The following is a 27,910-nucleotide window of genomic DNA, read 5'->3' on the forward strand; positions in this document are numbered from 1 at the left end:
CTATTTACAAAGCCAGTTCAATATTCCCACTTTATACAGTGATAATAAAAGAAAACACAATATAATCATTTTATCGTAGCAAATTAGGTTCTAAGTAGCAAAGTATTAGTAAAAAATATATTTGCCGCTGCAGTACAAACATTCGTGTTTCAGCTTTGCATTGCTATTGTTTCTTTACATTTGAGCTATTTAAGAATATCTTGGTGATACATGTACACATTCCTTTTTTTTTTACATTTACTGCACTGGTCTATTTTTAGGTGTTTTCTACTGTCGACTAACTTTACAGTGAAATTATCGTAAAAATACGGTGGAATGTCGGTAACATTGATTGATTTTTAAATGAAACGCGCAGATTTGTTTAACATCGGATTAATAAGAGCACAAGTAACTCCGATCAGAAATGTACGTTAAAAACTATGAAACCACAGAGATTAGGATCTGATGAGCCAAAGACAGAGCGGAGTTTAGTCATATACCACAAAGCAAACATATCGGTGAAGCCGTGACCTCATTTGCAACGAGGTTCTTCAGTTACTCTGCTTATTAACAACGTGATCACATTGTCATGGAGACGTGAATGAATCACTTCAGAGTCAGAAACATGCAGCCAGAGGACGGACAGTTACACTTTAAAACTACCTTTTCCCCACGTTTTCCTCCCACGTGAACATGACCAGTGAAACTTCTTACCCACCGACCATCTTTACACATAATTTACAAGTTAGTTCACTTCTCGGCTCCGTCGAAGAACCTCATTTTCTCCGAGTGCATAGAGTCTCTCAGCCGCTGGATGGATGTGGCCGTGTCACCTGAGATTGGCTCAGACGAGTCGATTACACGTGTAATTTGTTTGGTTATGACGATTGTTTCCTTGCTCGCGCTTCTTTCACTCGATGATTCTCGAACAATGTGCCGCTGGTAGACCGTCCTCTTGCCGCCTTGTGAATCCTCGACCGTCCACGAAGCAGCTTCCTCGCCCTGTGACTGGAGGGCAGGGCCTGCAGCTGATTGGACCTGAGCAGCAGTTAGGAGCTTGGCATGCTGGGAGTCTGGGGTCGCCTGAATATTGGACGTGATGACGTGTATTTTTCCAGATTCCAGTCTGAGCGTGTCTTCTGATGACGATGAAACTCCCGATGACAGGATGGTGATTTTCTCGGGCAGGTGTGGCTCAACGGAAATCACTTCGGTCCTCGTGGTCGAAGTGATGACGTTGCCGTGAATCTCTTCGAGGCTCAGAGCAGCGTCGGGATCGGAGTATTTGACAGTAACCTTGGTGGGAGAAGATATGGACGGGCCGACGTGCTCGCTGGTCATCGTAGAGCTGATGTCAGCAAAAGCGTCTGACGACTGGACAGAGCAGGTGGGGCTTATTTCCTCGTCCCCTGTTTCTGAGGTCGTTCCATCCTTGTGCTCGTCTTTTTCAGGCGTCTTGGCAGCTTCCGATGGGGAGGACAGACCAAACTTGGGGAATTTAAACCACCCTGTCCTCTCGGGACTTTTGGGAGTGTCTTCCTTGGCGTTTGTTTCCTTTTCCTTTGCATCCAACTGCTTGCCACTGGGTTCACTGGTCTCATGAGCTTCCTTTGAGGCTTCAAGATTGCCTTCCACTTTGTCTGTTGGTGAAACATCAAATTCAACATCAAAATTCTTGAAGATTTCACCAATCGCTGTCAAAGTCGCCTTTGGGGATTTAGTCTGTTCTTCTGTTTCTGGCTGAACTTCTTGGCCGTCGGTGTCACCGTGTTCTTCTTCAGGTTTGGGTTTTGAGAAACTCAGCTTCGGCATTTTAAAGGATGGCAGTTTGAATCTACTCGGAGATCCATGACCCACAGTGTCAGTCTCAGTCTTTGGTGTTTCAGAGTCAGTTTTTATATCAACACTTGGAGCTTTAATCTCGACAGTAACATCCTCCTGAAGTTTAGCTCCATCTTTTTCAGCTTTGTCTGCGTCAGGTGCTTCTACCGTGACATCATAGGTACCACCTCCAAATTTCGGCATTTTCATTGTTGGCATTTTAAACTTTAATGGCGATCCTCCAACATCCTTCGACTTTGCATCAGTCTCCACATTAGCAGAAGATTCCTTGACTTCCACTCCAGGGAGTTTGACTTCTGCTTTAACGTTTGGCAGTGAGACCTCTACGTCCTTCTGTGATGCATTTAAATCAACTTCCGGTGATGCAACATCAGCTTTTGGTGATTCAAGGTTGACATCAACATCGGGGGCTTTACCACTCGTTCTTGAAAATGAAAATTTTGGAAATGTCCAGTTTGGTCGTTTCGACTTGGCTTCAGTCTCAACTGAAGGTGCATCTGGCAGTGAAATAGCCCCTTCAGGTTCTAGGACCTCAGCACTGGGCAGTGTGACTTCAATTTTACCTTCTGGTAATGTGACTGTCGGCATTTTCAGTTTTGATGGTGATCCCTCGACATTAATCTCGGCAGCCTTGATTTCCACTTTGCCAGAGGGTTGCTTTGTTTTAACATCTGGTAGCTGAACCTCCACCTCGGCTTCTGGGAGTGCGACACCTCGATCTTTCTTTGATAAGCTCAAATCGAATTCAGGACCTTTCATTTTTGGCATTGTGATTCCAAACTTTGGCATTTTGAACTTGCTTTCCTGCCCGTCTAGTTTGACATCACCTTCTGGTGGCTTCAGATCCACCTCAGATGTTGTAACTTCAACATTTCCTTCTGGAAGAGAAACATCAACTTCTGGAAGACTGACATCAACTTCATGATCTTTTGAACTTTGCTTTGAAAATGAAAATTTGGGCATTGAAAACTTTGGCTTTTTCAATTTGGCATCAAGGTCTATGTTAGCTGCCCCTTCTACTGAAATGCCTGATGATTCTTTGTCTATATCTGGAAGATGAACCTCTGCTTTGACCTCTGGTAGTGAAACATCAACCTTTGGGGTAACAAGGTTGACCTCAGCCTCGGGGCTCTTAATGTTTGACTTTGGAAATGAAAATTTTGGTAATGTCCAGCTTGTCTTTTTCACCTTTGCATCACCCTCTGCCATATCAATTGATATCGAACCCTGAACCGGCTCTTTGATTTCAACATCAGGAAGTTTGACTTCAGCTTTTGCTTCTGGTAATTTCAAATCCTCCCCATCCACTTTCATGTCCACATCAGGTACCTCAACGCTGACCGGTGTTGTAGAAGCTCCAAATTTCGGTAATTTGAATGTTGGCATTTTAAACTTTGATGGTGATCCTTCGACATTACTTGCGTGAACTTCAATTCCAGGAGCTTGAATTTCCACTTTGGCCGATGGTTCCTTTACTTCAGCATCAGGGAGCTGAACATCAGCTTTAGCTCCTGGTAAAGTCACATCTACACCGGTCTTTGATGAGCTCAAATCCACGTCAGGGCTTTTGACTTGAGGCACAGAAAAACTGAGACTTGGCAGTTTAAACTTATTTCCTTTTCCTTCACGTTCAGTTGCTGTAGTTTTCAAATCTATCGATGGACCTTCAGTATCAATGCTTGGTGCTGCAATGTCCACTGCAACGACCTGTTTAGGAATTTCAATGTCACCTCCATTGATCTTTACATCTTTGTCCATATCGGGCACTTCTATGGTGGAGCTTGGAGCGCCAATTCCAAATTTGGGTAATTTGAATGTTGGCATTTTAAATTTAGATGGGGATCCATCTGTGTCCTTTGTCACAACTTTGATCTCAGGAGGTTTGATTTCCACCTCAGCCGACGGTTCCTTCAGATCAACGTCAGGGAGTTTGACTTCAGCTTTGGCCTCTGGTATTTTCACATCTACATCTTTATTTGATAAACTTAAATCAATTTCAGGCCCTGTCACCTTTGGCATTGAGATGCCAAACTTTGGTAATTTAAACTTGCTTCCTTGTCTGTCAATCTCTGCTTCAACTTCTGGTGGTTTCATATCCACTTCACCTCCTTTCACTTCCACCTTTCCTTCTGGAAGTTCAACGTTCACATTCTGAACACTGACATCAACTTCTGGGGCCTTAACACTTGGTTTTGAAAAGGAAAACCTGGGCAGTGAGAACTTTGGCTTTTTCATTTTTGCATCTACCTCAACCCCTGGCTGTTCTATCACAACACCACCCGATGGCTCCTTGACTTCCACCTCTGGCAGGGAGACCTTTCCTTTAACTTCCACATCAACATCTGTGTCTGGCACAGATATCCCAGCTCCATCAATCGTGATTTCGTGTTCTGTATCAGGTACTTCAGCGCTGACATTTGGAGTAGGACCTCCAAATTTGGGGAATTTAAATGTTGGGAGTTTAAACTTTGATGGTGATCCTTTCATGCTGCCTACCTGAGCTTCAATCTCAGGACCTTTCACCTCCACTTCTGTAGAAGGTTCCTTTAGTTCAACATCAGGGAGACTGACCTCTGCTTTGGCTTCTGGTAGTCTGACATCTACATCTTTCTTTGATAAGCTGAAATCAATTTCTGGTCCTTTTACTTTTGGCATTGAGATCCCAAACTTTGGCATCTTGAATTTACTTCCATGTCCGTCAAGTTCAACTTGAGTGTCTAATGGTTTCATCTCCAGTTCAGGTTTTTCAACCTCCATCTTTACATCTGGAACTGAAACTTCTGCTTTTCCAAGCTTAACATCAATTTCTGGGGCTTCTGGGAGTTTAAACTCAGCCGTAGCCTCTGGTGAGTTTACATCTTTCTTTGAGAAGCTTAAGTCAATGTCAGGCCCTTTTACTTTTGGAAGAGATATTCCAAACTTTGGCATTTTGAACTTGCCTCCTTGTCCTTCATATTCAACATCAGCGTGCAAAGGTTTGATTTGCACTTCAGGCTTTTTAACTTCCACTTTCACTTCTGGTATCAACACTTCTGCTTTTCCAAGACTAACATCAACTTTCGGGGCTTCTGGGAGTTTGACTGTTGATGTGATGTCTGTGTCTTTCTGTGATACATTTAAATCTATATCAGGCACTTTGACTTTAGGTTTAGAGAAACTAAAAGTTGGCATTTTGAACCTTGAGGGTGATCCACTTGTATCCTTAGCTGCAACTTTAATTTCAGGAGCTTTAATGTCCACTTTTGCAGAAGGTTCCTTTAGTTCAACATCAGGGAGACTGACCTCTGCTTTGGCTTCTGGTAGTCTGACATCTGCATCTTTCTTTGATAAGCTGAAATCAAATTCTGGTCCTTTTACTTCTGGCATTGAGATCCCAAACTTTGGCATTTTGAACTTGCCTCCTTGTCCTTCATGTTCAACATCAGTGTGCAAAGGTTTGATTTGCACTTCAGGCTTTTTAACTTCCACTTTCACTTCTGGTATCAACACTTCTGCTTTTCCAAAACTAACATCAACTTCCGGGGCTTCTGGGAGTTTGACTGTTGATGTGATGTCTGTGTCTTTCTTGGACCAGCTAAGATCAAATTCAGGGCCTTTTATTTTTGGCATTTTGATTCCAAACTTTGGCATCTTGAATTTACTTCCATGTCCGTCAAGTTCAACTTGAGTGTCTAATGGTTTCATCTCCAGTTCAGGTTTTTCAACCTCCATCTTTACATCTGGAATTGAAACTTCTGCTTTTCCAAGCTTAACATCAATTTCTGGAGCTTCTGGGAGTTTAAACTCAGCCGTAGCCTCTGGTGATTTGACTTCTACATCTTTCTTTGAGAAGCTTAAGTCAATGTCAGGCCCTTTTACTTTTGGCATTGAGATTCCAAACTTTGGCATTTTGAACTTGCCTCCATGTCCTTCATATTCAACATCAGCGTGCAAAGGTTTGATTTGCACTTCAGGCTTTTTAACTTCCACTTTGGCTTCTGGTATCAACACTTCTGCTTTTCCAAGACTAACATCAACTTTCGGGGCTTCTGGGAGTTTGACTGTTGATGTGATGTCTGTGTCTTTCTTTGATAAGTTTAAATCTATATCAGGCACTTTGACTTTAGGTTTAGAGAAACTAAAAGTTGGCATTTTGAACCTTGAGGGTGATCCACTTGTATCCTTAGCTGCAACTTTAATTTCGGGAGCTTTTATGTCCACTTTTGCAGAAGGTTCCTTTAGTTCAACATCAGGGAGACTGACCTCTGCTTTGGCTTCTGGTAGTCTGACATCTACATCTTTCTTTGATAAGCTGAAATCAAATTCTGGTCCTTTTACTTCTGGCATTGAGATCCCAAACTTTGGCATTTTGAACTTGCCTCCTTGTCCTTCATATTCAACATCAGTGTGCAAAGTTTTGATTTGCACTTCAGGTTTTCCAACTTCCACCTTTTGCTCTGGAAGAGAAACATCTACACTTCCAAGAGTGACATCGACTGCAGGAGCTTCTGGGAGTTGGACTCCAGCTTTAGCTTCTGGTAGTGTGACATCAATGTCTTTCTTGGACCAGCTAAGATCAAATTCAGGGCCTTTTATTTTTGGCATTTTGATTCCAAACTTTGGCATCTTGAATTTACTTCCATGTCCGTCAAGTTCAACTTGAGTGTCTAAGGGTTTCATCTCCAGTTCAGGTTTTTCAACCTCCATCTTTACATCTGGAATTGAAACTTCTGCTTTTCCAAGCTTAACATCAATTTCTGGAGCTTCTGGGAGTTTAAACTCAGCCGTAGCCTCTGGTGATTTGACTTCTACATCTTTCTTTGAGAAGCTTAAGTCAATGTCAGGCCCTTTTACTTTTGGCATTGAGATTCCAAACTTTGGCATTTTGAACTTGCCTCCATGTCCTTCATATTCAACATCAGCGTGCAAAGGTTTGATTTGCACTTCAGGCTTTTTAACTTCCACTTTCACTTCTGGTATCAACACTTCTGCTTTTCCAAGACTAACATCAACTTTCGGGGCTTCTGGGAGTTTGACTGTTGATGTGATGTCTGTGTCTTTCTGTGATACGTTTAAATCTATATCAGGCACTTTGACTTTAGGTTTAGAGAAACTAAAAGTTGGCATTTTGAACCTTGAGGGTGATCCACTTGTATCTTTAGCTGCAACTTTAATTTCGGGAGCTTTTATGTCCACTTTTGCAGAAGGTTCCTTTAGTTCAACATCAGGGAGACTGACCTCTGCTTTGGCTTCTGGTAGTCTGACATCTACATCTTTCTTTGATAAGCTGAAATCAAAGTCAGGCCCTTTTACTTCTGGCATTGAGATCCCAAACTTTGGCATTTTGAACTTGCCTCCTTGTCCTTCATATTCAACATCAGCGTGCAAAGGTTTCATTTGCACTTCAGGTTTTCCAACTTCCACCTTTTGCTCTGGAAGAGAAACATCTACACTTCCAAGAGTGACATCGACTGCAGGAGCTTCTGGGAGTTTGACTCCAGCTTTAGCTTCTGGTAGTGTGACATCAATGTCTTTCTTGGACCAGCTAAGATCAAATTCAGGGCCTTTTATTTTTGGCATTTTGATTCCAAACTTTGGCATCTTGAATTTACTTCCATGTCCGTCAAGTTCAACTTGAGTGTCTAAGGGTTTAATTTCCAGTTCAGGTTTTTCAACCTCCATCTTTACATCTGGAATTGAAACTTCTGCTTTTCCAAGCTTAACATCAATTACTGGAGCTTCTGGGAGTTTAAACTCAGCCGTAGCCTCTGGTGATTTGACATCTACATCTTTCTTTGAGAAGCTTAAGTCAATGTCAGGCCCTTTTACTTTTGGCATTGAAATCCCAAACTTTGGCATTTTGAACTTGCCTCCTTGTCCTTCATATTCAACATCAGCGTGCAAAGGTTTGATTTGCACTTCAGGCTTTTTAACTTCCACTTTCACTTCTGGTATCAACACTTCTGCTTTTCCAAGACTAACATCAACTTTCGGGGCTTCTGGGAGTTTGACTGTTGATGTGATGTCTGTGTCTTTCTGTGATACATTTAAATCTATATCAGGCACTTTGACTTTAGGTTTAGAGAAACTAAAAGTTGGCATTTTGAACCTTGAGGGTGATCCACTTGTATCCTTAGCTGCAACTTTAATTTCAGGAGCTTTAATGTCCACTTTTGCAGAAGGTTCCTTTAGTTCAACATCAGGGAGGCTGACCTCTGCTTTGGCTTCTGGTAGTCTGACATCTACATCTTTCTTTGATAAGCTGAAATCAAATTCTGGTCCTTTTACTTCTGGCATTGAGATCCCAAACTTTGGCATTTTGAACTTGCCTCCTTGTCCTTCATATTCAACATCAGCGTGCAAAGGTTTCATTTGCACTTCAGGTTTTCCAACTTCCACCTTTTGCTCTGGAAGAGAAACATCTACACTTCCAAGAGTGACATCGACTGCAGGAGCTTCTGGGAGTTTGACTCCAGCTTTAGCTTCTGGTAGTGTGACATCAATGTCTTTCTTGGACCAGCTAAGATCAAATTCAGGGCCTTTTATTTTTGGCATTTTGATTCCAAACTTTGGCATCTTGAATTTACTTCCATGTCCGTCAAGTTCAACTTGAGTGTCTAATGGTTTCATCTCCAGTTCAGGTTTTTCAACCTCCATCTTTACATCTGGAACTGAAACTTCTGCTTTTCCAAGCTTAACATCAATTTCTGGGGCTTCTGGGAGTTTAAACTCAGCCGTAGCCTCTGGTGATTTGACTTCTACATCTTTCTTTGAGAAGCTTAAGTCAATGTCAGGCCCTTTTACTTTTGGCATTGAGATTCCAAACTTTGGCATTTTGAACTTGCCTCCATGTCCTTCATATTCAACATCAGCGTGCAAAGGTTTGATTTGCACTTCAGGCTTTTTAACTTCCACTTTCACTTCTGGTATCAACACTTCTGCTTTTCCAAGACTAACATCAACTTTCGGGGCTTCTGGGAGTTTGACTGTTGATGTGATGTCTGTGTCTTTCTGTGATACGTTTAAATCTATATCAGGCACTTTGACTTTAGGTTTAGAGAAACTAAAAGTTGGCATTTTGAACCTTGAGGGTGATCCACTTGTATCTTTAGCTGCAACTTTAATTTCAGGAGCTTTTATGTCCACTTTTGCAGAAGGTTCCTTTAGTTCAACATCAGGGAGACTGACCTCTGCTTTGGCTTCTGGTAATCTGACATCTACATCTTTCTTTGATAAGCTGAAATCAAATCCTGGTCCTTTTACTTCTGGCATTGAGATCCCAAACTTTGGCATTTTGATCTTGCTTCCATGTCCGTCAAGTTCAACCTCAGTCTGAAGAGGTTTGATTTCCAGTTCAGGTTTTCCAACTTCCACCTTTTGCTCTGGAAGAGAAACATCTACACTTCCAAGAGTGACATCGACTGCAGGAGCTTCTGGGAGTTTGACTCCAGCTTTAGCTTCTGGTAGTGTGACATCAATGTCTTTCTTGGACCAGCTAAGATCAAATTCAGGGCCTTTTATTTTTGGCATTTTGATTCCAAACTTTGGCATCTTGAATTTACTTCCATGTCCGTCAAGTTCAACTTGAGTGTCTAAGGGTTTAATTTCCAGTTCAGGTTTTTCAACCTCCATCTTTACATCTGGAATTGAAACTTCTGCTTTTCCAAGCTTAACATCAATTACTGGAGCTTCTGGGAGTTTAAACTCAGCCGTAGCCTCTGGTGATTTGACATCTACATCTTTCTTTGAGAAGCTTAAGTCAATGTCAGGCCCTTTTACTTTTGGCATTGAAATCCCAAACTTTGGCATTTTGAACTTGCCTCCTTGTCCTTCATATTCAACATCAGCGTGCAAAGGTTTGATTTGCACTTCAGGCTTTTTAACTTCCACTTTCACTTCTGGTATCAACACTTCTGCTTTTCCAAGACTAACATCAACTTTCGGGGCTTCTGGGAGTTTGACTGTTGATGTGATGTCTGTGTCTTTCTGTGATACATTTAAATCTATATCAGGCACTTTGACTTTAGGTTTAGAGAAACTAAAAGTTGGCATTTTGAACCTTGAGGGTGATCCACTTGTATCCTTAGCTGCAACTTTAATTTCAGGAGCTTTAATGTCCACTTTTGCAGAAGGTTCCTTTAGTTCAACATCAGGGAGGCTGACCTCTGCTTTGGCTTCTGGTAGTCTGACATCTACATCTTTCTTTGATAAGCTGAAATCAAATTCTGGTCCTTTTACTTCTGGCATTGAGATCCCAAACTTTGGCATTTTGAACTTGCCTCCTTGTCCTTCATATTCAACATCAGCGTGCAAAGGTTTCATTTGCACTTCAGGTTTTCCAACTTCCACCTTTTGCTCTGGAAGAGAAACATCTACACTTCCAAGAGTGACATCGACTGCAGGAGCTTCTGGGAGTTTGACTCCAGCTTTAGCTTCTGGTAGTGTGACATCAATGTCTTTCTTGGACCAGCTAAGATCAAATTCAGGGCCTTTTATTTTTGGCATTTTGATTCCAAACTTTGGCATCTTGAATTTACTTCCATGTCCGTCAAGTTCAACTTGAGTGTCTAATGGTTTCATCTCCAGTTCAGGTTTTTCAACCTCCATCTTTACATCTGGAACTGAAACTTCTGCTTTTCCAAGCTTAACATCAATTTCTGGGGCTTCTGGGAGTTTAAACTCAGCCGTAGCCTCTGGTGATTTGACTTCTACATCTTTCTTTGAGAAGCTTAAGTCAATGTCAGGCCCTTTTACTTTTGGCATTGAGATTCCAAACTTTGGCATTTTGAACTTGCCTCCATGTCCTTCATATTCAACATCAGCGTGCAAAGGTTTGATTTGCACTTCAGGCTTTTTAACTTCCACTTTCACTTCTGGTATCAACACTTCTGCTTTTCCAAGACTAACATCAACTTTCGGGGCTTCTGGGAGTTTGACTGTTGATGTGATGTCTGTGTCTTTCTGTGATACGTTTAAATCTATATCAGGCACTTTGACTTTAGGTTTAGAGAAACTAAAAGTTGGCATTTTGAACCTTGAGGGTGATCCACTTGTATCTTTAGCTGCAACTTTAATTTCAGGAGCTTTTATGTCCACTTTTGCAGAAGGTTCCTTTAGTTCAACATCAGGGAGACTGACCTCTGCTTTGGCTTCTGGTAATCTGACATCTACATCTTTCTTTGATAAGCTGAAATCAAATCCTGGTCCTTTTACTTCTGGCATTGAGATCCCAAACTTTGGCATTTTGATCTTGCTTCCATGTCCGTCAAGTTCAACCTCAGTCTGAAGAGGTTTGATTTCCAGTTCAGGTTTTCCAACTTCCACCTTTTGCTCTGGAAGAGAAACATCTACACTTCCAAGAGTGACATCGACTGCAGGAGCTTCTGGGAGTTGGACTCCAGCTTTAGCTTCTGGTAGTGTGACATCAATGTCTTTCTTGGACCAGCTAAGATCAAATTCAGGGCCTTTTATTTTTGGCATTTTGATTCCAAACTTTGGCATCTTGAATTTACTTCCATGTCCGTCAAGTTCAACTTGAGTGTCTAAGGGTTTAATTTCCAGTTCAGGTTTTTCAACCTCCATCTTTACATCTGGAATTGAAACTTCTGCTTTTCCAAGCTTAACATCAATTTCTGGAGCTTCTGGGAGTTTAAACTCAGCCGTAGCCTCTGGTGATTTGACTTCTACATCTTTCTTTGAGAAGCTTAAGTCAATGTCAGGCCCTTTTACTTTTGGCATTGAAATCCCAAACTTTGGCATTTTGAACTTGCCTCCTTGTCCTTCATATTCAACATCAGCGTGCAAAGGCTTGATTTGCACTTCAGGCTTTTTAACTTCCACTTTCACTTCTGGTATCAACACTTCTGCTTTTCCAAGACTAACATCAACTTTCGGGGCTTCTGGGAGTTTGACTGTTGATGTGATGTCTGTGTCTTTCTTTGATAAGTTTAAATCTATATCAGGCACTTTGACTTTAGGTTTAGAGAAACTAAAAGTTGGCATTTTGAACCTTGAGGGTGATCCACTTGTATCCTTAGCTGCAACTTTAATTTCGGGAGCTTTTATGTCCACTTTTGCAGAAGGTTCCTTTAGTTCAACATCAGGGAGACTGACCTCTGCTTTGGCTTCTGGTAGTCTGACATCTGCATCTTTCTTTGATAAGCTGAAATCAAATTCTGGTCCTTTTACTTCTGGCATTGAGATCCCAAACTTTGGCATTTTGAACTTGCCTCCTTGTCCTTCATATTCAACATCAGCGTGCAAAGGTTTCATTTGCACTTCAGGTTTTCCAACTTCCACCTTTTGCTCTGGAAGAGAAACATCTACACTTCCAAGAGTGACATCAACTGCAGGAGCTTCTGGGAGTTGGACTCCAGCTTTAGCTTCTGGTAGTGTGACATCAATGTCTTTCTTGGACCAGCTAAGATCAAATTCAGGGCCTTTTATTTTTGGCATTTTGATTCCAAACTTTGGCATCTTGAATTTACTTCCATGTCCGTCAAGTTCAACTTGAGTGTCTAAGGGTTTAATTTCCAGTTCAGGTTTTTCAACCTCCATCTTTACATCTGGAATTGAAACTTCTGCTTTTCCAAGCTTAACATCAATTACTGGAGCTTCTGGGAGTTTAAACTCAGCCGTAGCCTCTGGTGATTTGACTTCTACATCTTTCTTTGAGAAGCTTAAGTCAATGTCAGGCCCTTTTACTTTTGGCATTGAAATCCCAAACTTTGGCATTTTGAACTTGCCTCCATGTCCTTCATATTCAACATCAGCGTGCAAAGGTTTGATTTGCACTTCAGGCTTTTTAACTTCCACTTTCACTTCTGGTATCAACACTTCTGCTTTTCCAAGACTAACATCAACTTTCGGGGCTTCTGGGAGTTTGACTGTTGATGTGATATCTGTGTCTTTCTGTGATAAGTTTAAATCTATATCAGGCACTTTGACTTTAGGTTTAGAGAAACTAAAAGTTGGCATTTTGAACCTTGAGGGTGATCCACTTGTATCTTTAGCTGCAACTTTAATTTCAGGAGCTTTCACCTCCACTTTTGCAGAAGGTTCCTTTAGTTCAACATCAGGGAGACTGACCTCTGCTTTGGCTTCTGGTAGTCTGACATCTACATCTTTCTTTGATAAGCTGAAATCAATTTCTGGTCCTTTTACTTTTGGCATTGAGATCCCAAACTTTGGCATTTTGAACTTGCCTCCTTGTCCTTCATATTCAACATCAGTCTGAAGAGGTTTGATTTGCACTTCAGGTTTTCCAACTTCCACCTTTTGCTCTGGAAGAGAAACATCTACACTTCCAAGAGTGACATCGACTGCAGGAGCTTCTGGGAGTTGGACTCCAGCTTTAGCTTCTGGTAGTGTGACATCAATGTCTTTCTTGGACGAGCTAAGATCAAATTCAGGGCCTTTTATTTTGGGCATTTTGATTCCAAACTTTGGCATCTTGAATTTACTTCCATGTCCGTCAAGTTCAACCTCAGTCTGAAGAGGTTTGATTTCCAGCTCAGGTTTTTCAACTTCCACCTTTTGCTCTGGAACAGAAACATCAACGCTTCCAAGAGCAACATCAGCTTTATCTGCGTCTTTCTTTGAAAAGCTTAAATCGAATTCAGGACCTTTTACTTTTGGAAGATGTGGCATTTTTAATTTGCTTCCTTGTCCATCCTGTTCAGTTCCTGTTGTTTTCAGATCTACTGAAGGACCTTCAATGTCAATGCCGGGAGCTGACATGTTAATAGCAGACCCCTCTTCTGGGATTTTCAGGTCAGCTCCATCGATTTTAACATCTTTATCGATATCATGTGCTTCTGCCGAGATGTTTGGAGTAACAATTCCAAATTTTGGTAGTTTGAATGATGGCATCTTGAATTTTAATGGGGAACCTTCTGTACGTTTTGGTGCCACTTTTATCTCAGGAGTTTTAGCTTTCACTTCAGGGACTTTTACTTCAGCTTTGGCCTCTGGAAGTGTGACATCTTCATCTTTCTTTGATAGCCCAAAATGAATTTCAGGTCCTTTTACTTGTGGCATTGTGATTCCTAGCTCTGGCATTTTAAACTTGCTTCCTTGTCCGTCGGGTTCACCGTCGATCTTCAGGGGTTTGACTTGCAATTCAGGCTCATCAATCTCAGGAGCATCTGGAAGTTTCCCCTCAGCTTTAAATTCTGGTAGTGTGACATCTGCTTCTTTCTTTGAAAGGCTTAAGTCAAATTCAGGTCCTTTTATTTTTGGCATTTTGATTCCAAACTTTGGCATTTTGAACTTGCTTGCTTGTCCATCATATTCAGCATCAGTCTGCAGAGGTTTAAATTCCACCTCAGGTTTTCTGACTTCCACCTTTTGTTCTGGAATAGAAACATCTGCAGTTCCAAGAGTAATATTGACTTCAGGAGCTTCTGGGAGTTTTACTCCAGCTTTAGCTTCTGGGAGTTTGACTTCAATGTCTTTCTTGGAGGAGCTAAGATCAAATTCAGGGCCTTTTATTTGGGGCAGTTTGATTCCAAACTTTGGCATCTTGAACTTGCTTCCTTGTCCATCGAGTTCAACCTCAGTCTGCAGAGGTTGGATTTCCAATTCAGGTTTTCTAACTTCCACCATTTGTTCTGGAATAGAAACATCTACTCTTTGAAGAGGGAGATTGACCTCAGGAGCTTCTGGGAGTTTGACTTCAATGTCTTTCTTGGAGGAGCTAAGATCAAATTCAGGGCCTTTTATTTTTGGCACCTTAATTCCAAACTTTGGCATCTTGAATTTGCTTCCTTCACCATCAAGTTCCACCTCAGTCTGAAGAGGTTTGATTTCCACCTCAGGTTTTCCAACTTCCACCTTTTGCTCCTGTATAGCAACATCTACACTTCGGAGACTAACACCAACATTTGGTATTTTATACTTGAACTCCTCTCTTCTCTGAAGTACTTTTATCTCTGCTCCATCAATGTTTATATTCTTGTCCAGTGTCTCTGGTCCAACTTCTCTGTCTTCACCTCTGATGTCTGCAAAGGAAATGTCCGCCCTTGGCTTTGTAGCATCAAGATGAACACCAAAGCCTCTAAGACTAATGCCACCGCCCCGTTCGGCTGGTGAACCACCTACTGAATCAATATATTCAATGCTACCGAGTTCCGGTACTTGGACATCAGATATGACTCCTCCTATCTGCCCCTTGCCTTTCCTTGTTTCAGTTTTTGATGTTGTTACTTCTTGGAGCAATATTGTCCTTTCTCCTAAAATTGCACCACCTTCTTGCCCAGAGAAGTTTTGTTTTGGCAATTTAAATCCAAACTCTTTCCTCCCACTTTCTTTGCCTGGAATTATAATATCCTCTCGTTTATGGATTTCACTTTGCATCTCGTAGTCACTTTGTTTTGTCTTGATGTCGTAGACTTTTTCAGGTTTTTTGTAATCTACCTGGGTCCGAATCAAGAGTTCCTCAGAGGTTAAATCAGCAGCTGTTAGGTCAAACTTAATAAGGTGCGCCTCTTGTTTGGATCTTGTATCTGCGACTTTAGTCGGTGTTTTCACTGATATTCTCTGTGCGTTTGCATCTATCACAGTGATTTCCTCAGGAATTGGCATTCCAGATGGGTCAACCTGTGGCAGCTTAAATCCGGGCAATTTCGAAACTGCCTCTTTCACGCTGTCAACATCAATGGACATTTGTACATCTTCGGTTTGAATGTCTTCATAGCGTCCTCCTGAAACCACTCTAGGCTCTTTAATTTTTTTGGCCTTGGTTCTCACAGACATGTCCTCCATACCTGGGATCTCAATGTCTTCACGTTTGGGAAGTTGTGTCCTGGAATGACTGCTTTTCGACAGTCGGTCATAAGGATCATCTTTCACTGCTGGACCCTCAACTTTATGCTTTTCCATTTTAGTCGGGCCTTCAGCATTTACACTCGTTTGTATAGTTTCCTCAGTTGCAATGTCACCTAGGCCAATTTTAGGCAGTTTGAATGATGGACATGTCTTTGTTTCCTTTTTTTGTTTCGTTTCCTTGTCTTTCTTTGTTGGTTCTTCACCTTTCTGGTGAGATTTTCCAAAAAATGTGACATCAGAAATATCCAGTTCAACCTTTGGAACACTCATTTCCATCTGTGTTGTCACCAGCTTCGCCCCTGAGGCTTCGCTGCTGATTATCTGGGAGTTGGCCTCCAGTGGTGGCTGATCTCTCTGCAGGTCTGTGTGGGAATCTGATTTTACCTGCACAGGTTGATCTGCTATGTCAATACTTGCCCCCAGAGTTTTCAGCCTTTTCGGGGAGGCCTTTGCTTTTGCATCCTTCTTGTGGGATTTATCCTTCCCCAAAATGTTTACTTTCAACTCAGACTTTTCCTTCTTCTTTTTCTTCTCAGTTGGGGACTTGATACCAGAGGAGCTTCCCTGATCAGCCAGAGCCACAGTTAGATCTGCGGTTTTCAAAGTGCTGTCAATACAGATGAGGTCCACCTTGTGTTGAGCAGTTTTGGGTTCAGTCAGATCCTTTTGGTCAAGTCGTAATTCTTCGGTTACGTAGACTTGAGGTGTTTCTCCTGAGAGGCTGTCGAGGCAGTCAGGTGAGAGCATTTCTGATGCCGTCTGGTAAACTTCGCTACTGGTTTGTCCGTTTGTTGGAGCGTCTGTGTCTTCAGCTGAAGTTATTCGGCTTCTCTTTGTCAGGAGAGACAGCTTCATTTTGTGCCTCTTCTTGCCTTTGAGAGTATCCTGAGACTTTATAGGTGACTCTGTGTCACTTGTTGTGGGACTGAGCTCCAGCTTCCTCTGCTCATCAGCCTCCGAGGAACTGTGAGACCTCGTGAAATGGGTCTTCCGCCCTTTTCCAAAGGAGGGAAACTTGGGCCAGGAAATGCGAGCATCCCCACGCCTTTTGGTTTTTCCTTGTTCCCTCATCGCTGGAGCGCAAAGCTCTTCCTCCTGTTGGGGCGACAGAAAAGTGAGATGTCAGAATTATCTATCTAACTGACACAAAGAGTCTGAGCAGACGACTTTAATGCATTTACAGGGATGACGTCCGACTCCATGGCTGCTTCGGTCTCTGTGATGTCTGGTTTGCGTTTCAGGCAGAGCTTGACCCTGTAGGCCTGAGCGTGCTCCAGGATCTGAACGGCGTCCTCGTACGGCACGTTGTCAAAATACACGGTGGCGCTCAGAATCTGATCACCTGCGCAAATAAGAGAAAAATATTTCAGATCTACAAAAGAGATTTTACAACAAAATACAAAACAAGACTTGCAAGTACGACAAATTCTCCAATGAGCCCAATTGCAAGTTTCATTAATCCGACATTTCTCCATCTGATATTTTTATTATTCGTTTTCATCGTGACTAGAAATTGTGGTTGACCTTCTTTCAGTTTCAGACTTTTCGAGGCCGGTGACTCTGGCACCACGCCCTTAATGAAGATCCCCTCTTTGCCGCCTCCGCCGTAAACGAGACCCTCTGCACATCCGTCTGTGGCGGTTTTCACGATCACCTCAGACTCGGGGCTGTGAGCTTCCTGCCAACACATCAGAGTAGAGAGGATAATCATTATACCTCTCGCTGTGCTCTTCCCTGCTGCAGCACATCAGCCTGGAGGGATTCACAGATACAGGAGGAGGAGGAGGAGGAGGAGGGAATATCTCACCTTCAGTTTACTCATCTTCGGAGTCGAGCGCTTTTCAAACATGGACCCAAGCCCAGACTTTTTACTTTTCTTTCCACCTCCACTTTTGTGGCGTGGGTCATGCTCTGCTTCACACTGAGAAGAGAGCAGAAGAAAATCTTTCAAATCTGACTTCACGTTGTTTTTTTAAAAAGACTAATGATGCCGTCAGGTCGTGTGCAAACAGAGGATATGACCGATATATTTCATCAACAGGCTAATCTACTGTTCAGACATTCCTACAAGGGAGGAGCCGAGTCGGAGGCTTTTATTGGATTAAGCAACAGTAAACAAAACAGAGATCACATCTAACACTGCTGATTGGACACGGTGATAAAACAGCCTGATAAGTTTACATTGATAATTTGTTGATAATTTGATCTTCACACAGAGACTTGTGCACTCGACCGTTTTTATTTAATCACCAATTTAACTCTTCAGTTTTTTCCTTGGCCGCTGCAATGTTGTGCTTTTTAATGTTCCTCCTTCTTCGTATTCAAGGCTACAAGCGTAATTTTCAATTTAGATCCAAATACATATCAGTCGAAGATTAAAATAAAGTGTCAAGTGCATGAGAACAAACAATTTAATAACTTCATTTGTGAAAAATTTTATATTTTGGAGAGTGGCAGACAAGAGAAGCTCCACATCACAATTAATCACACATCAACACCCGTCACTCGAGTTACTGTTCATGTTTTGATTATCATGTTACAAACGAAACACAACTGCAGTGAGAACACAAGTGATTTCTGCTCGATAAGCCCTGATCCTTATATGTATTTATTTAACGGCACATCCAGGTTATACAAGTGTCTGATTTACTGTCTTGCCTTGTGTCCTCCTGCAGGCTGGTTTGTTGTGTTTGAGTGACACGCCGGTTTGTCTGCGCTCTTTACCTCTTTGTCGCTGTCCGTGTATTTTTCAGGAAACTCCTCGACGGGGGACGATCCCTGAGGGCGTGGTCTCTCTCCCTCTGTGAACTGAGACGGGTCGTCACACACCTGCGAGGACACGAGGTCGGTCAACACTAACGCTCACCTGCTCTGTTCCCCAACACACACGCTATCACTGCACTCACGTGTTCTCATCTGCACAAACACCATTGTCTTCATTATTAAAACGACAACGAGGGTTGGGAGGAAACTGGATCACAGCAAAATGAGATGACACCTCGTTGTGCCAAGTGCAGCACTGACTGTCTCTTTTACCGTTTGGCACACCGGTGGTTTCTGGTGATGGCAACGCTGGACTGAACACCAGAGAAAACCAGAGGCAAATATCTCAGTGATATTATATGAATTGTTTGTTAATGACATTGATAGGCGCCAGAGGATGAATCCTAATGACTGAAGTTTCATTTGAGTGTGTTAAACCTTTGTTTCACTTACACACTGTGTGTTAGTATGTTAAGAAGCTAATTACACCTTCACACTGACAAATATAAGAGAGGCAAATTATAATAAGTCATGAAAAGGAAATCTTGGATGAATTTTGTTTTTGTTTTTCAGGCATGTGAGCTATGAACACCTCAATCAGGCAAAGCAATGTTTTATATTGTAATAACGTTGTTTCATAATGACGTCATTGGTCGATCTGAATAAGCTGTAGATCGTGTCTCTTGTATCATTACAAGATTTTTAATCGTCCGTCTTCATAGTGACGTCACGATGACAAAATTTCTACCATATGATCATAAATTATTTTATATAAGCATCAGGTCTATAGTCCCGTAGGATGCAGAGATACTATGAATGATGTCATTTTCTGACTTCATGAGGCCACACGTGACATCGTAAGATGGGAAATAATCTTCTGATCCATATAAAATTCTATATTATTTCTGAAGATAACTTTAACCATATTTTTGTTGACCTTTGACCAAATATCTCCAAAATTGTATCGTCTGGAGAAACTCGTCTGCACAATATTTTCTCAAAGTTTGGTGAACATGTGAAAATGTGTTTTTAAGTTATTTTGTACACATACACACACAAAAGTGAAAACAATTTCCTGCTTCCCGCTACGTTGCTGCACAGATAAATAATAATAATAATAATAAATCAGCTAAAACTGTTAACAACTGTTAACTTTAAGCTTCTAACTATGTCATCACATGCCGACTGAGTGATGATTAAAGTAACAGAATCATCACAGAAACTTTCTCACAGCGACAAATGAAGAATTAAAAACTGAAGCATTAAAACTGAATCATTTCACTTCCAGTCAGCATCACTCACCGAATCGTCCTCTGTCCCGGGCTCTGGTGCTCTCAGCCTCCGACCAGCTGTTCACAAACACAGAAACGAGACAAAACCTAAATACACACGTTTACATCTGACTTGACGACGACACGTTAGCAAATAACAAAACGAGAGAATAAGTTAAAAATCAACATTATATATTACATACATACACAACTAAAGGGAAAGATGCAGGAGGTAATGTTCACAGAGCAGCTGAACAACGTCCACTTGCTGTAACTTCAAATAAATAATCAAATAAAAATAATCAATCTCATCAATCTTCAAATCGAAAGCATCCAACCAGAATATTTTATTTTATTTATATTTATTAGAATGTGGTGAATTACATTGAGAGCAGTCGGTTGTGTGTCTGTTGTGTGTATTTCCTGAGCAGTAAGCTGAGACTCCCGACTCCCGACTCCAGGTTTTGAGGCTCAGAGTCACTGGAGACGATGATGAGACTATTTAGAGTTCTTCCCGGCAGCGCTGCCTCCGGGGGGGGGGGGCCGCTGCCTCCTCCGTATGTTAAGTGCTCCTCGGTATCGACCCCCAGACAAAAAGACTCTGCAGCCGCTCGGCCCGAAAAGGGAAAGTCCGACTCCACGTGAATCTGGTTATAGTCACATTAGTGTTGTTGCCCGGTTTTCTACCGAGCGTCTCCTCGATATGATTCCATTTTAAATGAACCCTTTTTATCCAGGCGGATTAGTGAGAGGTCGACTGTATCATTTGCTGCTAATTGGCTTTTCAGCAAACTTTGGGATTAAAACTATTCTAGAGATGGTAAATTTCAGAGCTAAAAATAAATAACAGAACTAAAAGCATCTTTATCTTTTATATTCAAAATGTTTCCATTGCAGATATAATGATTGAGTCTCTTTTGTGAGTCAGCTGTTGTGGGAGCATTACTGAAACTGATCAAATTAATAAATTCAAATCAATAAATGCAATTCACATTAAGTATAATGTTTGTTTTCATGATTAATAGTCGGGTGAGGAGACTTTTATCAGTAATGGAGTCAGGAATGAAATTAGTCCCTGAACCAACAAGGAAAAAATTATATGAAAACATAAAGACTTAAAATACTTAGGGGTTATTAAAATCTTCTCAAGGTGAATCCTCATCCTGTCAATAATAATAATAATTTATAAAACACGATTAAAATGTTCCAGATGAGTGTAGAGTGAAACAAAATAAAATAAAACAAAAAAAATAAAATTATTAGTGATCAGATCAGAGGCTGGATAAAAATGTTGTACAAAAAAAAGTTTAAACATTTAAAAATAGCTCTAAAGTTAAGCTAAGTTGTACGTGAATATTGCACATTACACTTGTTTTGTCACAAATACCAGTGTCATGTGACTATTTTGAGCCAATCGTGTCTGAGTGAAACCCTGTGATAGAAGTTAAATCAGCTCAGGAAGAAGAATGTCAGTTTGCAGACCCTCGGGTGAAGGTTTGAAACCGTGGGTCAGAAGTCAGAGTCTGAACCAAACCGTGTATTTAAAGAATCGTTGCTCCTCCTAATTTTTTTTTTTACTCCAGCACCTTTCTGTTTACTCAGCACAACCAGTGACACCCCACCCACTGCAGCACAGTGATGTGGGTCATGTGAAGAGCTCTCCCAGCCTGTGGATTTAGTTAAAGTAAGAAGAACTTCTGGTTCAGGGTGTGTCACTGCCTCGAGGTTCGTCATCCAACATGCAAATCACACTGCTGCTGCAGAACAAACATAAAACTCAACCTGTCGTCATAGATTCACATTCATCCGTCTCAAATCAAACAGAACAGAATATTTACACTGTGACTGAGTGACGCCACCACAGCCTGGACGAGTTGTGAAACAGAATAATGAAGTCTGAGCGGCAGCCCACACTCTTCACCTCATCATCATCCTCATCCTCTTTCACACCTGCCGAACAAAGATGTCTCAGAATCTGAATTCCAGGGCCCACTCTGTGGAGGCGACCCGCTCACCTACCTGCTGCTGCTGTTTGTTTAGCTCGAGGTGCGAACCACTCGTCGGCCAAGCTGCTCTCGAACCTTCCTGGTGTGACTGAGTGGCTGAAGTGATTTGATCACTCTCTGGTGCAGGGAGGAGGCGGGACGCTGGCAGTCACACCTTGTCTGAACTTCACTCCCAAACTGAATTAAAAATGTCCTCATAGGGACGGAACTCTTTCCACCACGTACTTCTCAAGACCACATCCCATTAAATCTGCTCAATGTTTAATTCTTTATGCAAATTACTTAACTTTCAAGTCTATTTTAAAGAAGTTGTATGTCAAACAATGACAATTTTAACTGCTTTAATCACAAAATCCTTTCATTTTCAGTTAAAAAGAATATTACATGGATCGCAAACTTCCAATTCTTTAGAACCTAACTGGGCCTCAAATTCAATCCAGCTCCCTGACTTGAGATTCAGGAATTATTCTCTGTGAAATTATTCAAAATTGCCAAAACCTGCTTGGCACAAAATACATGACAAAGAGAAGTAATACACGAAACAGAGAGACTGAGAAATCGTTTCATCTTTTCACAATCAATAATCAAAATGTTTGACTGTGGATCAGCTGATCGACGACACTGTGGACCCGTCACATTTCACATCAATCCCCTTCGACACAGCACATGTGATTTGTGGTTGATCAAGGTCAAGGTCAAGATCAAGGTCTCCTGTGCAGAAAGAGAACAACAAGCTAAATCCCGTTGATCGCCCCCTGGTGGCTGCCTGCAGTATAGGTCCTAAACCCCGCCTCCTCCATGTTAGCAGATGGGACGTGGACTAAACAAAGATCTAAGTATGCGTTGAATAAAAGTGGGTTCTGTCGTTTTAGCTCGTTCTTATCACACTGATTATTCAAGTGTTCAGGTTTCTGATAACTTTGGTTTTGATTAGTTATTTGATGATGTAAGAAACATCATGATTGACAGCTGAGACTCACGATTGGCTAAATGTTAAATGATCACTCGACCAAAGTGGTTTCTTGTAATTGCTTTTATTATTATTATCAGTAATAATATTCTCCTTCAGTTTGAGACGACTGGTTCATTCACTCTGTTTGAGTTGTGGAGTGAAGTTCAGGGACTTGATCCGGACGTAAGTGGATTGATTAAGTGAAGCTCCTGAGTCATGTGTCCTGAGCCACGTCTCCACACAGCAGCTGCAGCAGAGCATCGTGAAGTCCGTGTTTGCAGGAGGATTATTCAGAATCCAGGCGCTGCACCATGATTCATATCTCGTGTTAGTTACCACGTTATTCAGGCGGATGTCCAGCGTTCCTGCCCCGACTGCAGCCGCCACTCATACCCAACCTCCTTTCTCCAATATTTGTCATGTGGGCGCTGCAGAGGCCTTGATAACAACTCTCACTGCCGACTGAAACTGTCAAAATAAAATCACTTGTGGGGCTGTTTACCTGTTTGACTTGTCGTAGATTAGATATCGTTAGTGTCGTAAAGCTGCAGCCTCCTGTTTTAATTTGACTTTGGAGGCAGTTCTCTGCAGGTAAACAAGCTCACGCTGCAGATGCTTAAATCTATTGTGGTGCATGATTCATATTTGGGTGCAACTGCAGCTCTGGATGTGGGTGTGGCTCTTCCCTCAGGGCGTCTGTGCTGAGGTTTCTAACCTGCTCTGGTGTAAATACCTAAACTCCTCCATACTAACACATGGTTGTGACAGAAAACCTTTGCTCTTTCCTCTGGCTTTTGTCTTTAATGTGACTCTGCAGCAGACGCAGGTTTTTGTCGGCTTCGATCGGCCGTGATGAGACGTGACTCTCGGGTGGAATCACTAATTTTTGCGGTTTAGACGCTGCCTCTGTTCTTTTCCTGTGATGTTATGACACATTGACCTTCTGGGCGTTGACGCGTAAATAGCCATGAACAACATGCATCTTCTTAATCCTGCAAGAAGTTTTACAGGCCAAACGAGAGCGTCTCAGTTTCTGGCGTGTTTGATACGTCCAACATGACGCAACAGGTGACAAAAATAGAAACTCATTTCCTGACAATGGGGAAGGAACCTTTTCAAGGGTGTTTGCATTTAAAAAACCTGCGTTTATCTGCTAATTTAGGTCTAAAAGAGGAAATATAGAAATATATTATATCAATTCCTCTGTCTGCTTGTGGAACAAATATCTTTTACATCCTGTTGTTAAAGGCCAAAGGAAGTGCAGGGTCGAATTTGGTGAAGTTTTGACACACGTGACACGTTCAATGGTAATAAACTTAGAGTAAACAGTGAGTGACGCTGTGAATCACGACGACGACTGATTCTCGGGTTCACGGTTCCGAGTCCAGCGGCCGTGGCTCATTTACTGCAGCTCACTTTTACAGTGTGACACAGAAAAGCTGCTCATTACAAATCAGGTTTAGAAGCAGCAGTTGATTCAAACGGAAAATCTTACAAAAGCAAAAATAGGAATCCTAGAAACATAATGTCAGCGTGTGGATTTCCTCGTGACTGAGGATAATTACCTGTCCTCAGCTCATCTCTTACGTAACCACTTTGTGCCCCAGTTTGTTTTTCTAATGTGTAAAAGCACCTGGAAGGTTCCCTGAAGCCCCCCCCCCCCTCTCCACTAAACTAATATAAAGTAATACAGCTCATTATTCCTCCTCTTGGATTTAGATTCTGCTCCACAGACGGACACAAGCTCCTTTCACCGAAGGTCGTGTGTTTGGATCCGAACTTATAATAAGATTTAAGAGAAGGGAAGCACAATTAGATTTTCTGCACAGATTACATAGACATGAGACTGCGAAGGCGCATGCTTTCAATCTGTTAATCTGAGTTTCATTACAGCTCAGGAACTCGGATGTTAATCCGCCTGTATTCCCACGACGAGGAGTTGCAGTTTTATGTCAGGTCGGAAACACACACACACCCGGGCGGAGCTGCGCTGCTGTTTGTTCTGCTTCAAGTGACTCATGTGGTCACGTTGTTGAGCTAATGGATTTAAAGCTCTGGCAGCTGTTAGGTTTGATTTTTGTCTTTTCTATTAAGAGGAAATTGTTGAATTACTGCCACTGGCTGTAAAGTTAATCTATTTACACCCATGTGAATAAATCCTGGAAAACCAGTTAACTCGATGTTCTCCTCGTCTGCATCAGTCCAGTTGTATGATGGTCTGAAGATGTTTCTGAGGCCATCTTGGTTTTTTGAAGCCAAAAGTAATTTGGAGGAGCAGGGGGTGGAGCCTGACTGATTACACTATTTGGACGGTACTAGCTGTCAATCACACTGTGGTGTCCACCCCCCAGTACATCCGGTGCTTTATGGTCTATTTGACTCTAATTGGATCATAATTTACTAAATGAACATCAGCTTTAAACTAGACATTGAGACATAAACTCTTTATAAAGTGAGAAGTAGAGTCATTTACTTCTATAGCAACTATCAGTGGAGTCGCCCTCTGCTGGTCATTAATAATAATACAGGTTTCAGGCTTCACTTTCTGGACCTGGAGTCTACGTCCATGTTTAGATACAGTCAGTGTTTACAAGACGTCCTTTGTGGGACGGATAAAGGACAATCTCCTCTTATCTTAAAGATTATTGGTTATTGGATCAAGATCCCAGAACCACCGCTTGTCATAAAATATAAAGTACAGTTGGCCAAGTTCTGCAGTGAGTGACAGCTGCCGCGCACACAAACTGTTGAAGTGGCGTAATATCGATTAAAGCCTGTCCGACTGGCTGCTGATGGTTGGTAATGGATCGGGATCGTCTGCTTTTGAGGCTCCACTGTCGAGCAGAAGGACACCCCCCCTCCCCCCCCCACCACCTGTCTGTCTGTCTCACTTCCTCGCAGTAAGCTAACCTCTCTCGCTCTCTCTCGCTCTCTCTCGCTCGCGCTCTCTTCCTGTGACCTTGAGCGTCGCCTGAAGCCTCTTGGATCCGAACGCTCCTGCAGACGTCTTCAGGCAGATTTCGTTCAGAGCAGCAGAGATAACAACCACTTATTATCTCTAATTGAATAATTTACCACACAGCAGATGCCCACGCCGTCTTTTACGGGCAAACACCAACCTGTGCTTTTACCTAAACATCAGCCCAGCACTGGAGGATGTCTACGATATATAACATGTAACACTGTGATCTCCACACGTTGTAGATTCTAGAATCGTTTTCACCTGATCCTAAACTTTGAATTATCTGACGTCCATCCAGTACCGCTTCTCCTTGGAGGTTTGCGGGGGGGAACTGGGGACGCCAGAGACAAACAACCATTCATGTTCACATTCAGGTAGAACATGCAAACTCCACACCGAAAGGGGAATCGAACCGGTAACCTCCTTTCACCACCGTGCCGCCGACCACACCTGCTCCGTTAAACCCCGAGAAAATCGTAAAAAGCATCAATGATATTTTATCTACATGGACTCGAGCATCATAAAACTTCACCGTGAAGCAAACACACGGATAAATGGCGGAATATGTGTTAGATATTTGTGTTTATCTGCAAAATCAACTTTCATCCATCATCCTTTATCTTTCCTGGGTCACAACAGAACCAACACACAGAAACAAACACACACACACTTGTAGCAAACACACAAATACACGTCACAAAATGTGTTAAAACCAGTGTCGTCTGCGAAAGCATCACAGAATCAGACCTTTGATTTACAGAAGGAAAGCGTCATCATGACGAACAGTAAAACATCCAGCTTCTTCCCGCATCGTTTTCAGATTTCATGCAATTTGCTTGGTCCTGATTGGAATTGGTTTCGCACATACGTGACTCTCGGGTTCCACGCCGTGTGATCAGGTTTATTTACATGCATGTTAACAACAAGACTGACTCCATTAAACCCTGCATTTATAACTGTGACATGTTTATAAAGGGGTTTAAATGTTTTTAAGGTTTCATGATCCTTAACTTTCAGAGATTTAAGGTTTTGACAGTAGAACCGATGTTTGGTTAGATGTAGAATCTCTCCTGCTTTTATATAAAACCCTGCAGCTGTAACGATCACGTTGGGAATAGTTTTGTTCCCACATTTCAGTGGCTTTTCTCACAGAGTTATCCTCTACCACTATTTTTACAATCCTGTTTCCTGCTCTGCTGAACCGCAGTTCCTCTTCCTCCCTTTCAGCCTCTGCTTCAAACGCTCAGCGGGAGGAACCGAGGAGAGGAGCAGCGCCGCTCGACATCCCAGACGATGATGACATCCTCAAACACTCCCCTGCGCTCTGCAGACACACCCAGCGCTCACTGCAGGTCAGCAACACAACTCAGCATCAGCACCAGGCGCCGCACACCCGCTCACCGCCTCTCTTCATCACAAACACACACACAGACACACACAGATGCGATCTCTCCTCACTGCACTGCCGAACCTTTCTGCTGAATCAGGGAATTGCTCGGGGTGAAGCAGCACAGACAAAGTCACAGAGAGACAGAGAGAGAGAGAGGGAGAGGAGGAAAACACAGAGAGAGCAAATAGAGCGATGCCCACCCGTCCCTGACGAGGCGGCGTGCCAGTTGGGGAAGGCCAGGTGGAAACAGTCGCACATGATGGCAGCGGTGGCGGTAGCGGCGGCGGCGGCCGAGTCGAGGTCTTGGACCAGGCGGGCAGGGGAGAGGTAGGGAGGGACGGTGGTGGTGGTGGAGGAGGAGGAGGCCGGTGATGCTGCTGCTCCCCCTGAGACGTCCTGGATCCCCCTGTGTGTTCAGGTCAGTCGCAGCGGAGCGAGGGATGAGTTGCAGAGAAACGCCAGAGAAGAGAGAAGAGAGCTCGCTGCTGCCTTGTCCACCGAGTGAAGGAAACTCCCTCGCCTGCCCCGTAAACATGGACCTCCAGCACTGCACACTAACTTAATCATGGGAGGAGCTGCCCCCCCCCACCCCATCAACTCACACAGACACATCCCCTCAGTTCTCCTCCTCCTCCTCCTCCTCCTCCTCCTCTCTCTGTTCAGCCTCATTGATCGGCCTAATCGGACAAGGACAATCACCATGTCAGCTTCTGGCTCCACCAGTGGGGGGGGGGGGGGTTGAAATACTTTATTGACATGGAACCATAACTAAATTTGACGCTGTGTACACTTAGTTTAAACCCCCCCCCTCGTTGTGGACAGGGAGACAAGATGATGAAGATTCCTGCTGGGAAAGCGTGAGGGTGAAATCAGTACAGACACAGCCTGTCTGTCGTCGTGGCCTCGGAGGCTGTGGAGTGAGAACAAACAGAAGAGTTA

At 42.6% G+C, this 27,910-nt stretch overlaps 1 protein-coding gene across 1 annotated transcript; it reads right to left on the bottom strand.

Moving 5' to 3' along the window:
• Positions 1-729: 729 nt before the first annotated feature.
• Positions 730-27,910, bottom strand: LOC117756494 (neuroblast differentiation-associated protein AHNAK-like). The gene is made up of 13 exons (XM_034577040.1): positions 27,172-27,910; positions 19,693-19,739; positions 18,352-18,456; positions 17,435-17,548; positions 17,152-17,305; positions 16,809-16,969; positions 13,263-16,722; positions 10,338-13,004; positions 8,388-10,079; positions 6,438-8,129; positions 5,463-6,179; positions 2,539-5,219; positions 730-2,400 (listed from the first exon to the last, which is right to left on the bottom strand). Exons 1-13 carry the CDS (start codon positions 27,227-27,229, stop codon positions 730-732), a joined length of 15,219 nt encoding a protein of 5,072 aa, XP_034432931.1. The 5' UTR covers positions 27,230-27,910.

Source organism: Hippoglossus hippoglossus, chromosome 22 (genome assembly GCF_009819705.1).
Source record: "Hippoglossus hippoglossus isolate fHipHip1 chromosome 22, fHipHip1.pri, whole genome shotgun sequence".
Classification (NCBI taxonomy): Eukaryota; Metazoa; Chordata; class Actinopteri; order Pleuronectiformes; family Pleuronectidae; genus Hippoglossus; species Hippoglossus hippoglossus.